The 15,841-nt window shown below is 57.6% G+C and overlaps 1 protein-coding gene across 1 annotated transcript in view; it reads right to left on the bottom strand.

Annotated features, from left to right (window-relative positions):
• SHANK2 (SH3 and multiple ankyrin repeat domains 2) overlaps positions 1–15,841 on the bottom strand; it is a 499,107-nt gene that overhangs the window by 383,717 nt on the left and 99,549 nt on the right. Inside the window, 1 exon segment of the mRNA XM_021082645.1 lies at positions 5,663–5,779. Within this exon segment, the coding sequence (XP_020938304.1) occupies positions 5,663–5,779 (117 nt within the window).

The raw sequence follows: 15,841 nt of genomic DNA, 5'->3' as shown, positions 1-15,841 counted from the left end.
CCAAGAAAAGCTGAGATACATGCAACCGGTCAAGGGCAAAGATTTGGGACGTTAATGCCACCAGAGGGGGGTTGGAACCTGGCTCCAGAGACCCACCTGCCGGAGGGGAGCTCCCCAAAGACCACGCCCTTCTCACCTACTGAAGCCCCACCCCCACCCCCATCAATGGGTTATAGGAACATGTCCCCAAAGCCTGGGGGAGGAGAAATACAGGGCGGGGTATGAAGCCCAGTGTTGGCATTTGGCAACAGAGTGGCTTTGGCCCAAGCCTGCCCATCCTGGCTTGTACAAGGGAGTGATAACTAACGGGAGCCACCAAGGACTCCTTGGGGGATCTAAGGGGAAGTTCAGTTGGGACACTTTTCACATGGCCCTCGATGCTCAGGGCGTTATTACCCCTGTGACAGCCCCCCTGGAGGCCCCCATCAGCTACAGCGCTGACCAGCGCTCAGTAGGATGCAGAAAGGGCACAGAGACATGAACAGAACAAAACCTGTGTCTTCTTACTCTGGCTTCACTAGAATCAAGAGGTCTGTTCCAGAGAGACAGGGCTTATTTTTCATCCTCCAGACAGACTGGCCTGGCCCAGTAACCTTTGATATTTAGAATGCTCTCTCCTCCTTCATTATCCAGGGTAGAAAAAGAGACACCAGGCTGCATCCTTCTTTCCAGGCCCCCGGAAAGCCAGCAGCAGGCCAAGGGAGTTGGCAGATTAGGTGCAATTTGCAGCTTACACTCAAAGCCCTAATTAGTTGATTTCATAAGAGAAGAAGAGAGAATATTCTGGTCGCAGCGTGTTTTATTAGAAGCGTACAGATGAGGTCTGCCTAAAATTAATAAACACACACATATCAACCCATAAACCTGATGCTTTATATTTAATGAGAGGTTTTGTCATTCAAATTAACAGCAGTACCAGCAGCGGCACCATCTCCATCCGAATCGCACCTTCCCATCACCGCCACCACCGCCACCACTGCCGCCATCACACCTCGCTGCCGTCAGCAGCAGCATCCACACCGTCACCACCAAAATCACCACCATCACCAGAGTCACCTCCACCAGCAGCAGCAGAAGCACCATCACCCTGGTCACCACCCGCCGTCACCACCATCACCTGGTCACCACCTGTCGTCACCACCATCACCTGGTCACCACCCGCCGTCACCACCATCACCCTGGTCACCACCCGCCGTCACCACCATCACCCTGGTCACCACCCGTCGTCACCACCATCACCCTGGTCACCACCCGTCGTCACCACCATCACCCTGGTCACCACCCGCCGTCACCACCATCACCCTGGTCACCACCCGTCGTCACCCCATCACCGCCATTACAGCCACTTGTACTGAAAATCCACCGTGTGCCAGGCATACCATATGCTTGTTTTCTATTTTAAGCCTCTGAGCAGCCCTGAGAGCAAGGCGTAATTATCTCCACATGACAGAGGAGGAATTTCAGGGCTCATGGGATAGGGCACCTCGCCCAAGACAGCACAGCAAGGTGGTGGCTTAGACCACCGGGAACCAGACTGCCCGGTCCCACGCCACTGCAACTCCACCTTGCTGACGCTGCTTCTTAATCCCTTTTCCTGACTCCTGTCCTGACCCAAAGGCACCGTGTCCTCCCCACTGGGACAGTCTGTTTCTCAACACTGCTCCCCAGAGTGCCCTGAACGACACCCCTTTCTGCCTGAAGCTGCAGAGCGGTTTCTCTGGTCTGCCCTGAGCCCAGCCTCATGCCGCCACACACATCCCATGTGTGGAGGAAGAGGAAGGAGACGCAGCCAGGAGGCCAGCACACTGGTGACGCAGGAAGGACAGGGCTTCCGTTAGTAACAATTGCGAGGCTTGCTGGGCAAAGGCTGGGCCTCCGTCCCCTCCATCCCCGGTGGACAGGTCATTATGAGGCTGCTGCTGCAGACGAGCTGCGCATCCTGGGCCAACCTGCCTTACAACACCCGTGAGACACTCAACAGTGGTTGGGGTGGGGGCGCAAGGTCACACTAGCACCCAAGGGAGAGGTGTGCGGGATTCCTGAGGCTTGATCCCAGAGCACTCGCTGACTCCCAACTGGACCACTGTCTACGGACCCCGGCGCCTCCAAGCACGAGCCTGAGACTCTCCACAATGGCCCCTGGACCTAATGCAAGGCAGGGTGTCCAAAACAGGAGGTGTCACCCAAGGCGTGTCTACCCCATGCTGCAGCTGAGTGACAGATGGGTGCAGTTGGACGGGCCCCGATGGTCCTGGGACCCCGGAGAGGTGACAGCTCTCATGCCCCCAAGGGGCTGCTCCCTGGCATGCTGGAGGGAAGGCACTCAGCCCTGGAGCCGTGGTCTGTCCTTAACTCTCGTCTGGAGAGGGGACTGAGGCAGCCTGGCTTGGCAAACTGGGGCCCAGAGGCTAACCTGGGCCACTGCCTGCTTTATAAATAAAGTTTTATTGGCACACAGCCGCTCATTCATCCACATACGGTCTGTGGCTGAGTTCATACTGCAGCGGCAGAGCTGGGAAGCTGTGACGACGTCCATGCGGTCTTAAAAGTCGGAATATTTACTAAGTGACTCTTTCCAGCAAAAGGCTGCTGAGCCCTCTAACCTAAGGCAGGAGGGGGAGGGGGTCCCCTGAGAGCTCTGGGCAGCTCTGGCCCCTCCTGAATCCTCGGCCCAGAGGTGGGGACAGATCCCAGAGCATGGAGAAGAGACACCAGTCAAGCCCAGCCCCGTGAATAACTCAGAACGCAGACTCCCAAGATGTCTTAACCTGTCCTACTTAAAAGGTTACACTTCCAAAGACTACAGCTTGTCCACAATGATTGCAAGTGACAGAAAACATGTTTTTCTCTGGTTTTTTTTTTCCATGATAAAATATGCCCAGAATCTACTGGGGAAGTTTAAGGAATCTTTTTCCCTCCAAGGCAATAATTAAGAAGCACATGTTGGCACAGATGTTTAACCAGCAAAGCCAAGCCTCATGGTGTTTTTCTAGTGCAGCAGAGCAGGAGCGCTCCATGCTCATAAAGCCATTTCAACATCCAAATGCCGTGAAACGCTGTGTGCCCCAGCTACGCGCAAATCCCACCAGTATGCTTTGGTTAAGAAGGGAGCCAGCCGCGCTCAGAATACTCCTTGAAGACAAACTGTAATGCTTCCCCAAACCCATCTGGCTGAGCTGCCTCCCTGTGCCAAACACAGGGCACACCCTGAAAGATCATGCTTTATGTCCCCAAGAAGGTGGGCTCAAGGGGGCAGGGGGTGCTAGTAGGGAAGACTGGTAAGGCCCAACAACCGCCCGAGCCTGGGCAGTTCACCCCGCTGTGCTGCAAAGGGAAAAATCCAACCAACTCTCCCAGGAAGGGAAGGCTCGACTGAGGGCAGGATATCTACATTGGGTTTTGAAGGATGCATAGGAGTTTCCCAGGGCAAGGAATCTAGGTGGGGGTTCAATAGCAGGAATCCAAGTAGGACTTCAGAGTGGCTCGAGAGGCCTGGGATGGAGTAGCTATGGGGGAAGCAGGGAAAGGACTTAGGTGTCGGCAAAGACTGGGGAGTCGCTCAAAAGATGGAATCCTTGCTTTGGGTGGGGATGGCAGAGAAAGGACTGGCAGAGTGAGCACAGCCTGGGGGCCCCCAGCGGTCAGAGTCCTGATCTCTGCTCTGTTCCTCCAGGGGCTGGGCCCGCACCCTCTTCTTGGTTGCTCCCTGGAGCATCCGCCCCTCACCCACTCTCCAGATCTGAAGTTCCTTGAAATCAGGTAAGGAAAAGAATAAAAGAAGAGGGGGCAGAGGTGCCCCTACTAGTGAGGCTCAGCTACCCCCTTGACTTTGGCACCAAGGAAACTGACACCATCCCACCGGCCTCCAGGCAGTCCTCCCCGCCCACCCCACCCGGCCCCGCCCACCCCTCCACCAGCCCCGCCCACCCCTCCACCAGCCCCCGCCCCACTTCCGCGTTCCCGCCTCTGGGCGGGACCCGAGGCTCTGCCCTTTGCTCCCCACGTGGCAGGCCCGTGCTGGCATGCACAGAGCATGCGCTCTGTCATTTAGGAGTCCTGAGGGGCTGGGGGGGTTGTATCCCCACCCCCTTCCCCCGCTTCCCAAGCCGGCTCACGTGTGGCTCGCCTTGGTTTTCAGCACAGAAGAGGGACAAATGGGGTTTTATTCAAATTGTTCACACTGCGGCTCCCAGAAGAAGAGAAAAACGAGTCCAAAAGAGAGATGTGCCTCCCCGCCTCCCCGCCTCCCCGCCTCTCAGCAGCAGATTCACAGCAGCCCAGAGGTGCAGGCAACCCGTGTCCCTGATGGGTGAGTGGACACAATGCGGCCCCGCCACGCAAGCGAGCATTTCCTCAGCCTGGGAGAGGAAGGACCCGCTGATGCTCGCTGCATCGTGCGTGGCCCTGAGGACATTTCACGCAGTGAAATAAGCGGGACAGAAAGGGACGCATCCTGCGGGTCCCTAGAGACAGGAAGTAGACGGTGGGTCTGGGGAGGGGGAAGGGAGCGAGTGTTTCGAGGGGGCAGAGTTTCATGGAACGCTCTGGAGATAGGGGGTGGACATGGCTGCACAGCAGTGTACCTGCGCTTGATGCACTGAAACACATACTTAAAAACAGGACGGCCAAATTCCTGTTAGGATTTCGATATTTAGTCACAATTAAAAAGGTATTGAAAAGCATCAGCCCCCCTGAGAACATGTTCTCCACGCAGTGGTCCCACCGAAGTCTGGCGGGGACCACAGCTGTCCGGGGGCCTCTGTCGGCCACACGCTCCCCTTTTCGCGGTTCCGCCCTGCCCCCTCCAGGCCCCCCTGGCGACCTGCTGAGAGGGACGCGTGACCAAAATGCGGAGTGTGCACCCTCGCTGGGGGGCTCCTGGGTACCAGCTGTGCCCCAGGCGTCTCCTCTCCCTTCCTGTGACTCGGGTTCCTCTTCAACAGCAGGGATGACCATTCTCAGCGAAGCACGTGGGGACCACGCCCCGCTGTGCAATGTCCGTGGTCTCTTCCCCCCCCCCCCCCCCCCCCCCCCGCCATGCCTAGCTAACACCAGGGCGACTGCATTTGGGGATGGGCCTTCAGGAGGTCAGCAGGTCAGATGAGGTCATGGGGGTGGGGCCCTGATCTGGGAGGATTCGCGACCTTCTAAGAGACACCAGAGAACCCCCTTCTCTCTCCCCCACGAGGGGACACCTGGGGAAGGCACCACGCAAGCGGGGAAGAGAGTCCCCTCCTGGAAACAAGCAGACTGACACCTAGGCCTGGGCGGTCCGGCCAGGACCATGAGAAATAAACAGCTGTTATTTATTTTTATTTTTTTACAGCCATACCTGCGGCATATAGAGGTTCCCAGACTAGGGGTCGAATCAGAGCTGCAGCTGCCAGCCTACACCACAGCCACAGCCACGCCAGATCTGAGCAGTATCTGTAACCTACACCACAGCTCATGGCAACACCAGATCCTTAACCCACTGAGCAAGGCCAGGAATCGAACCTGCATCCTCACAGACACTAGTCAGATTCGTTAATCGCTGAGTCACGACGGAAACTCCTTAAATGTCCATTATTAAAGCCCCCATCCGCGAGAGTCTGGGACTGGCCGCTGGAGCTGGACGCTCACCCCGCCAGGCGTCCGCACGGCCCGGCCCCGGCTCACTGACCTGGTTGTAGAGGGCGCAGATGTGCAGGGCGGTGTTCCCCGAGGCGTTCTGGGCCCCCATGTCGGCCCCGTAGAAGAGCAGGTGCTCCAGGTGCTGCACGTGACCGTACCTGCAGGCCTGAAACGAGAGTCCACACTGAGAACCGACGCCTCCCAGGATGCACTGGGCTCCCCTGGAACCGACGGTGCGGCCGACACAGCCCGCCCTGGCTCGGGACCAGGCCCCAGTCAGACCCCTGGGTGGGGACCGGGGGAAGGCGCCCCTGCCGGGTTCGTGGACGGCAGAGGGCCCTGTTCCTTCCCTTCGCGCGCACAGGAGACGAGCAGCTCGGAGAGACTGGGGCATGACTTTGACCTTGGCCTCAGCGACCTGCCCCGGGAAACGCAGACGTGGGTGCTCAGCCCCTGGAGGAGGCGTGAGAAGGGCCAGCAGAGCCGCAGGGACACGCTGCATCCTGAAAAGGGACCCGCCTGTCCTCCCCAGGCCAAGGCAGCCCCGCTAGGACTCTAAAACGTAACCCTCCCTGAGGAGGGGGCGGGGGGGCAGGGCAGCCCCACTGTGTGACCCCCCCCCCTTTGCCGAGTCCTTCTTGGAGGTGATGCGCCATCTCTGAGCCAAGGGCGTCAACCCGATCTGCCCCGTCTTCCAGAATGATCTCTGAGCCCACGTCTTCACATGTAAGGGAAGCCCTGCTCTTGGATGCGTTCTTGTGACTGTCACCTGAATAAGGGGCCTGAAAGGACCCCTGGCGATGCTTGGGGCCAGGCCAGCCCCTCCCCCAGCTCACAGGGAGCAGGGAGGTCCCGCACTGTGACCGGGGGAGGGGGGTGGGGGCTGGGCTGCTGGTCAGTCCCACCAGAGGGTCCAGCACCGGCTGCTGGATGCTGGGGCGACCCTTGACCCTGGGGAGCTAAGCACATCCGTCTAATCCACCCCAGCTATGGGCACTTCCTGGGCACCCAGCCACGGGCCCCCACTCTCCCTGTGACAGAGCAGCAATCTGGAGACGGGAAAGGCCAGGCAACGGGGGTCCTGACCCAACGCTGCTCACACGGCAGGTGGGGAGGTGGCGGCAGGAGGAAACCGGCAGCAATGCCAGGATGACAGGGACAGGCGGCTGGGGGCGGGTGGGGCAGGCAGCACAGCAGCCGGAGGAAAGATGTGCTCATTAATCCTGCCTCCCCAGTAACTGAGACGGAGCCAGGAGAAGTCACCTCCGCACGGGGAGGGCCACACCTCGCCAATTAACAGCAAGGAGCACTGATGCGGAAGCCATGGGAACTATTAATTGGATGAGCTTTAAAAAAAAGCCCCGGAAACATCCACGTACAACCCCTCTGCCACCCGTGGAATCGTCTTATCAGTTTTTTTTTTTTTTTTTTTTTTTTTTGCCTTTAAGGGCCGCACTTGCAGCATGTGGAGGTTTCCAGGCTAGGGGTCAAATCGGAGCTGTAGCTGCCAGCCTACGCCAGGGCCACAGCAACGCCAGATCCAAGTCATGTCTGTGACCCACACCACAGCTCACGGCAACGCCAGATCCCCAATCACGGAGCGAGGCAGGGATCGAACCTGCGTCCTCATGGATGCTAGTCAGATTCATTTCCGCTGAGCCAGGACAGATCATTTCTATAGAAACGTTTCCATTTACCTGCCCGCCGCCACCTTCCCTTCTGGTGGTGGCAGCACCTGTCTCTGCCTTTGGGGCCACTCGACCCCACTCCTGGAAGTCAGGGGGCCGGCCCTGCCCCTGTCCCGCAGTGGACATGAAACGTTCTCTCTCCTGGCTGCAGGGACAGGCTGGGGACACCCGTGCGACCAAGGCTGAGGCTGGCACATTTGGCAAAACGACTGAGAAAATGAAGTTCTCGCCAGCCTTCAGGATGGCGGGCAAAAAAGTCACAGAAGCCCAGAGCTACAGAGGAAAGGCAGCTTGGGAGCCAAGGGGAGGAGAAAAACTTCACCCCCCCCCCACCACACACACACGGCCACTGTGACCCCTGGGATCCCTGCTCAGCTACGACTATGCCTGGGCTTGTCAGGACCTAAGCTGAGGCATGATTTTAACTTTCCCCTTAAACCAGAGTCTGAGTTGGCATTTTTATTCCATGACAGGAAGGACCCCTGGCTCATGCGCTCTCTGCAAAGGACTTCCAGGAGGCTAGACTCTGTTCTGTTAAATTTCATTGTCCTGTAGTCAATAAGGGAGCTGTGTTAGTGTGAAAACATGTAGCAGTCAGTCCAGATTCATCATCCCCTTCCCCTGGCTCGTCTGAAGTTGTGAGGCTTTATGTCACATCACCGGGATGGTGCCACCCTGTCCTCACCAAGGGTCACCAGACGATCAGCCGAAGAGAGTAAATAGAGCCGTTCCCTCCAGACGGTCTGGGAACGGACCCCCCTCCAGGACTTCCTCCCATCCCACCCTCCTCCTCCAAGTCTACTGCTGGAAAACAAACAAAACCAGAAAGTTCAGACACGCGCCGAAACAGAAATAAAATCCCCCACCATCCCACAAAAGAAAGAAAATGTGTGTGCACACCTGGACAGACACGGAAACAGGTTCCGAACTCCCGCCGCTGAGGGGGCCTGGGAGTGGCGGCAGCCCCGGGCCAGTGAGCACACTTCACACCCGGCTCTTGGGCTCTAGGTACCACTCTATTCTCAAACACACCAGGGCTCCTTACAGAAATGGCTGATCCCAGTGCTGAGGCAGGAAAAGAACCAGAGGAGCGTGGAATCCTTTGTCGAGCAGAAGGAAAGAGAGTGCTCGAAAAGGCCCTTCTCCAGGGGCTCCCACCGACCTGAAGCGAGACAACGTGAACGGAGCATCACCTGTTGTAGAAACAGAAACTAGAAACTCACAAAACCACACTGCTGTAAATAAATGCCTAAATAAACAAGAAAAAAAAAAAAAGGCTTTTCCTGATAACAGAAAGCCAACTCATTAGTGGGAGAAACAAGGCTGGGAGTCACAAATCTCTGTCTAGCAATTAATGGTTTAATTCAGGCAAGAAATACCCAGGCTCTAAAACTCGCATCCCTTTTGTCACATGAAGTTTATTACGTATGTGTTGGAATCTTCAGAAGAAAGCAAGAGGAGGATGGGACGAGGGTTTTGTAAGTAGTCGAAAGCTCTCACAACACACTAACTACGAAAGGAGGCAGGAACTACGGCGAAACACCTGGCAGATTTCACCTGATCAGGTGGCCAAGGTCAATACCACCCTAAAAGGCGAGTCGGCTGACAGGACGCGTGGCCGGGAACACACCTGTCTCCGTGAGTCCTGGCAAAAGCCACATCCTGCCTGTCACTATCGGAAACACCGGGCAAACCCAAACTGGGGACAGTCTCCAAAATGACCGCCCTGTAAGCTTCAGGAGAGTCCCCTTGGGAGACTCGAGAGAAAGACTGATGAACCCTCCCGGGTGAAAGGGTTCCCACAGGGTCCCAAACGGACCCTTTTACTCCCAGGGCCATGACGGGGACAATGGGTGAAGCTCCGACGTGGTCCCCGAGGGACGGGGAGAAGGGAAGCCTCTTCTTGCAACTCTTCCGTAAGGGTGAAATGGGAAGAGTCATGTGTACAATTAAAAAAGAAAAGAAATTAGTGCTCGCCTGACACATAGACCCCAAAGCTTACCAGAGTAAGAATTTATCCCCTGCCAAGATACATGTTTTTACAGCTGCACCCTGTGGCATACGGAAGTTCCCAGGCTAGGGGTCCTATTGGAGCTGCTGCTGCCACCCTACACCACAGCCATGGCAACACGGGATCTGAGCCACGTGTGGGACCTATGCTGCAGCTTGTGACAACGCCGGATCCTTCACCCATTGTCACAGAGACAATGTTAGGTCCTTAAGCTTCGGAGCCACAGGAGAGTGCCTTCCCTTTTTTTTTTTTTGAAAAGAGGGCTGTGCTTTCTGGCCCTGGAGAGACAGATTAAAAGGGTTGACAGAGGTCAGAGAGAAACGAGACTATGAAACAACACAGCACCCTCTTCCACGCCTGCAGCATCTCATTTCTTCTGAGACACGCCTGGAAAATCCACACCTATTGCCTGCAGATTTCCCAGGCACGTGTATTTGGAGGAGCTTCCCTACAAAATTTGGGATTTGAGATTTGGGATTCACCCACGTAGGCTGAGTGTCTCCCCATCACTGGTAACAATTAGGGGACAGGGTGCTCCTCCCTTCAAGCACATCACTGCCACCTGCTGGACACCTGTTGTAATAAATCTCCAAGCCTGCATTTACAGCCAGTGAAACAGCGCCCCCTGAGGTTGTGCGATGCAGTTAGAGCAATGGGGAGTTCACTGCACTGCAAATGCTTCTGTGTGGTTCTGTGCCACCAGCAAAATTATTTAAGTCCGCATCACACTTAAGGCACTTCTCCTACAGCATGTGCATTATAACACGAACTGGAGATACGACAGCAGAAGAGTCAGCGTGCAGCACCCCCGCAAACCTCACACCCTGCTGTGATTGAGCGCCAGCAGGGAACCCCCCAGAGGCCTGTCCCCTGACTGTGGCGTCAGGGAAACCACCAAGGACTTGGACCCAGGGCTGACGGTGGACGGTGAGCGGAGGTGGGCGGAGGTGGGCCGGGTGAGAGAGGGAGGGGAAGGAACAGTGGCCCCAAACCGTAATCTCCTTAAGGTTAAAACTCCTCCTTTGAAAATGAAACAGCAGCTACTAACAAAATTAAGACCAAATGATAAAAATGTCCTCTACAAAATTGCCGCAGAAATCAAATGAGATCTACGTGAAGGCCTGTGAGCAAATTGGTGAAGCTGCTCTCTGTCAAGTATCATTTCTTTTTTCTTTTTCCTTTTTTTTTTTTTTGTCTTTTCGAGTGTCACACCCGCGGCATATGGAGGTTCCCAGGCTAGGGGTCGAACGGGAGCTGTAGCCGCCGGCCTACGCCACAGCCACAGCAACATGGGATCCGAGCCGTGTCTGCGACCCACACCACAGCTCACGGCAACGCCGTATCCTTAACCCACGGAGCGAGGCCAGGGATCGAACCCGAAACCTCATGGTTCCTAGTCGGATTCGTTTACCGCTGAGCTACGACGGGAACTTCAACTATCATTTCTTAGAGACAAAGCCAGACAGGGCCTGAGAAGGAGGAGGAGGAGGAGGACAGTGATGATGGGGGCGTGGCCAAAGGATAATGAGATGCGATGAGGGTGTGGCCAAAGGATAATGAGATGCGATGGGGGCGTGGCCAGAAGATGACGGTGAGGCTGGGGCGTGGCCAGAAGACAGTGAGGCCAGGGGTGTGGTCACATGATAATGACGATGATGGTGAGGATGGCGACAGGCCAGGTGAGAGGCTGGGGGCGTGGTGAGATGACGATGGTGAGAATGGAGGCGTGGCCAGGTGGTGATGATGGTAGGGGTGTGGCCGGCATTTATTGAGCATTTCCTAGAGGCCAGGCGCTGCAGTCAGTGCATCATTTAACTATCTGCAGAGCTCTACGAATGATCACTCTTTAGAGATTAGCAAGGAAGCTCCGAGAGGGTACCTCTGAGCCTCAGGGGACTCAGGCCACATTGAGGGGGTTTTGCAACCCCAGGCTGTGTTGACACTTCGGCCGGAATACACTCTACCCACAGCAGGAGGGGGAATCCCACCTACCCCCCCAATAGAATCAGATAGAATCTGGGAAAGAGGAAGAGCCCACAATGCGCCCCCCGCCCCCACGTGGGCCAGTCCCAAGGGCACAAGGTGCCGAGAGCTGGGGCCAGCTCCTTCACCAAGCACTGTCCTCTCACTAGGGATGGCCATCCTCTCTAGGGCCCTTGGCCTCACCAGTAACACATTCTGGAGTCCTGAGACAGCCAAACCCACCGCTCCTCAGGTGGGAGCTAGGGTGCTACGCACGCAGGTGAATGCCCCCTCACCTGACCCACCATGTTCCTGGGCTGTGGGAATGCATTTGGGTGTTTTTCACTTATTTCCTCATGCTTCTTCATATTTTTAAAGAATCCCATGTTGAGCAGGTATGTCTTTTGTAATGAAAAAAAAAATTTAGGGGAACACATAAATTTAACACGGCTTGCAGAGAGCTGTTCAAAAGAGCGCTATTCCAAAGTCAGCCTGCAGGGGGCGGCACCTCCAACCGCAGGGCCTGGGGGCTGATCTGAAAGCCTCCCTAAGCAATTAAACACCAGCCTCAGGCGAGGCCCCAGAAAGCAGCGCAAGCCGCCTCCCGCCTCCGCAGCTGTGAGCGGGCCTGGCCGCAGGCGCTGGGGATTCCTGGAGGATTTGGCGCCAGTGGCTGGGACAGAGCTGTCGGGCCACACCAAGGGGCCAGAAACTCCGAGGTGCTTCTCCAAGAGGGCAGGGCCAGGATCTGGGCGATGCAACCTCGTCGACCCTCTATCTGCTTCCTTCTGCCACCAGTGCGCTGTCAGCTGAGGGGTGGCCTCTGCCTGAACGCCCTGGAGGCCGGACAATGATGCAGGCTCCTGGCAGGAGCTGCGCTGGAAGTGAGCCCGGCAGTGCCGGCCTGTGGCCTCGGGCAGGTCACTCACCCTTTCCGGGCGCGGCTCACTTGGAGACCAGCAGGTGTCTGCGAGGGGGGCTGGAGGGGCGTGAAAAGATGGTGGGGACAGCGTTTGCTGGGTGACTGTGAGTCCTGACGGAGATGATAATGGGGTGGGGGCAGCCCTGTCCCAGGGTCCTCACTAAGCCCCTGCATCTGCCCGCCGCAGCGGCGCTGGGGAGGACGGCAGGTGCTTCCGCTGGACTCTCGAGAAAAAGAAACCGGCCACTAGAGGGCGGTGGACGGACCCTGACGTCTGACTTGGGAAGCAGGACAGGACAACTGGTTTGAAGCCTACAGGCTCCACATGCGGGGCCCCCCGCGGGGGCGGAGGCCCCGGAGGTTGAGGGGTTTTGGTGCTGGGTGCTCAGAGTCCGCACAGGGGGTCTCAGGGGCTGAATTCACCACACAGAACTGGCACTGCAGAACGTACCCCCCAGGCCCCAACACACACGGTCACCCTCCATCTCAACGAGGCTGTCCCAAGAGGCAGGTGAGGTGGCCACGACTGTCACCTGGATTAGATGAGGGAGGCTGAGGTCACCCCTATGAGAAACGGGGTGAGATGTTGGCCTGGTTGAGGCGGGAGGGGGTGGGGGAGGGGGAAACGGAGCCCAGAGGACTCGCCAAGGTTGGGAGCCTGGAGCTGCCCTGCCCAGGGACACAGGGGCATTTTTCTTGTGTTCTGTGTTTCTGATGCTCTGGTATCCGGGGTCTTGCTGGCATGGGAGGGGCTGCCCTGCTGCGGAGAGCTGATTCCCCGCAATGGAAAAGGACCCTGCCATGAGCACAGCTTCAAACGGGAGCCCACCGTGCAGAGTCCTCCTGGACCCCTCAGCTCTCAGCTCCCATGCTCAGGGGCTCCCACTCTGTCCTGACCCCCAGGGTCAAGTCCCAGACAACCGGGCAGTCCCAGCCACGGCCGTGACTCAGCCTGCTTCCTGCCCTCGAAAACCACAGGAAAGTGGCCGGCACACACCCCCGCCTTTGCCTCCCCCACGTGGCCAGGCCCCTCCTCCTGGGGTCTTCTCACTGACAGCCTCACCAGGGTTGGTCTCACCAGGCCTCACTAGTAGAAAAACCTACATTTTAACAGATGGGCTTAGGAGCAGATGCCCAGCATGTGGAAACACAGCAGCCCTCAGGATTCGCCCAAAATGAGCCGATAAAACTCCCATCTGTGTCAGCAAAGGGCTGAGGTCTCTGCGCCATCACCCAGGACGCCGGCCCTGTGCCTGCAGTGGTCCAGGCCCCGCAGCCCCCGGGGTCTCAGACACTGCCCAAATGCCACTTAAGCGTTTGGGGCAAACCCTTCTCCCTGCATCCCTTTCAAATCCCAATTGAAGGGCATTTTAACCTGACTTCACATTTTTTGGAGAAGGTCAAAGGGCAAAAAACTTGGTCAAACAGCCAAAGTTACAATGTCCGAAGGGCGGACAACTCTAGAAAAAAAATACAATGCAGGTGTTTCCACGGAGGAAGGTCTGGCGCCCAGGCCCTGTACACAGTTGGCCCCTGTCACCTCTGCGGAGGGGTCAGGCATCAAAGAATTAAAATTAAAAGTCTCTGCGCCGTGGACACTTCTTTCCCAAAGGTGGGGGACTATCTCCCAGGCATCATGCCCTGGAACACGAGACGTGCTCTTCCGTTGGAGGGGCCCGAGGAATGGGTCGGGGGGACAGCCGCCCTGTCCCTGTCCTCTCAGACTCGAAGCTCGGCCTCGTACCCTGGCCCAGCAGCTGTTACGCAGAGACCCTGAGGGTCCTGAGGCGGACGGGCACTCCGATCCTCAGCACTGTCCTCGGGGGGCTGCGCCTGGTCCTGCACCTCCCCCTTCCATACAGGTCCCCTGGGGAGTGCAGTGGCCCTGGGGCTGCTCACGCCGGCAGGGCTGGGACTCCCCCTCGGGAGTCGCTGGTGGAGCCTGAAACCCTTCTCTTTCACATCCTCAGTGAGCCCAGGTATGGCGACAGCCGTGACCCTTTAATGATCGTGGCAGAGCTGACGGCCAAGAGCAGCCACGGGCAGAGATAAGCAGAGGCACAGAGCCCGGCTACCTGGGGCACCCTGCCCTGCCCCAACCCGGTCACTGCCTGAACCCAGAGAGCACCATGGCCAAGGCTGCTCCACACATGGGCACGAACCCACAGACGTGGGCGTCTTTGTCTCCCGATGGCTCCCCCTCAGGACCTAAAGCCCAGAGGGCAGGCCGTTTCTGGTCACCTCTGGGTTTGGTGTCCCAGCCACTGAGGGAGCCTGGCAGGTGCTGCACACAGGAAGGGACACCTGTGCCAGCAGGTGGGGGCGGGCCTGCAGTGTGGCTGCAATTCCAGGGGCCTTGGCTAAGTGGCTCACAGTGGCCACCTGGAACCCAAAGCCACAGATCACGAGCAGTTATGGGAAGCTGAGTATCTGTGACAGTCAGGGTCTCAGTCCCAGGCCTACTGGGGTCCCAGCACCTGTTGGCTGGGCTGAGTTAAAGGAGGCAGACCCCCAGAGCCTCCTGATGGGTGAGGCCCACAGCCAAGTGGCTGGTGGTGGCGGTGGATGTCCAGAGCCTGGGCACCCGCACTTCAGCTCTGCCCATCGTCCCCCACTTTCAGACCCTTTGCAACCTCACTCCCCCCGTAACTGACCCTGCCCTCTGCTGAGAGACACACCTTCCTCCTCTGAGAGCAAATGACACCACTCCACGGCCCATGCCTCCCCTGGGAACACCATGTTTTCACAAGATGAATCTGAACCCAAAAGACAGCATCACAGAACATGGGATCTGCCAGCGCGAAATCCGGGCTGGCAAGTCTTCATTCTCCAACGGATTTTTGCCTCCCTGTTTCAGCGGCCCTGGAAGGATGCAGGCTGGTGCCGCCCCCAGGGGGCGCATCTGGCCGCTGCTGAAAAACCCCAGCCTCGCGCCCGGGCCCCAAATTCTCTCCCCAAGACATGCCCCAGCTATTCGAAGGTGTCTGTACACAAGGTCCCTAGCTTGTTGCTCAGTTCGGGAGCAGCAACGTGGAAAGCAGCCAAGAGCCTAGTAATAAGTTTCCAGTGGAACGGGTGGCAACTCCACACTAAGGATGACTGTCCCCTGCGGAAGCAGGCGCGCGGCTCTGGGCAGATCTGAGGCTACACATCGAAGGCAGGGTCCTGCCCAGGCCACCCCGCCAACGGAAAACACCAGGGGGAACAGAAATACACACTCATATGTGTGAAACTGGACACATGGCGCGAGAGGCAAGGAAAGTCACCGAAACACAAACACCGAGCAAGAGACTGTCAGAGCCTCTTCCCTTGACCGCCTGGGTGGAGACCCCGTCTGTTCTCCCACGTCCACCCTCCTCCACGGGGAGACCCTGACTGCCAGGCCTGCATCAGGGGGCTCCCTGATTGGCTGGCTCTGGCGGGGCTCAGCCAATGGGAGTGCAGGAGGAAGAGCGGCGGGGTTCTCCTTCGCCGAGGGAATCTCTGTGTGACAGCGGCCGCCAGGCTGCCTCCTCCTGGCCTCGCCCTCCCTCCCTGCTTCCAGGAAGTCCGTCTCCTCTCCCTGCTGTCGCCCATTAAACACTCATCATCCGCCCCGAAGGTGGATTCGGCTTCTACCCAACTGCCGCCAGCACTCTCCCAACC

Source organism: Sus scrofa, chromosome 2 (genome assembly GCF_000003025.6).
Source record: "Sus scrofa isolate TJ Tabasco breed Duroc chromosome 2, Sscrofa11.1, whole genome shotgun sequence".
In the NCBI taxonomy this organism is placed as follows: Eukaryota; Metazoa; Chordata; class Mammalia; order Artiodactyla; family Suidae; genus Sus; species Sus scrofa.
This window is presented reverse-complemented; position numbering and strand designations above follow the sequence as displayed.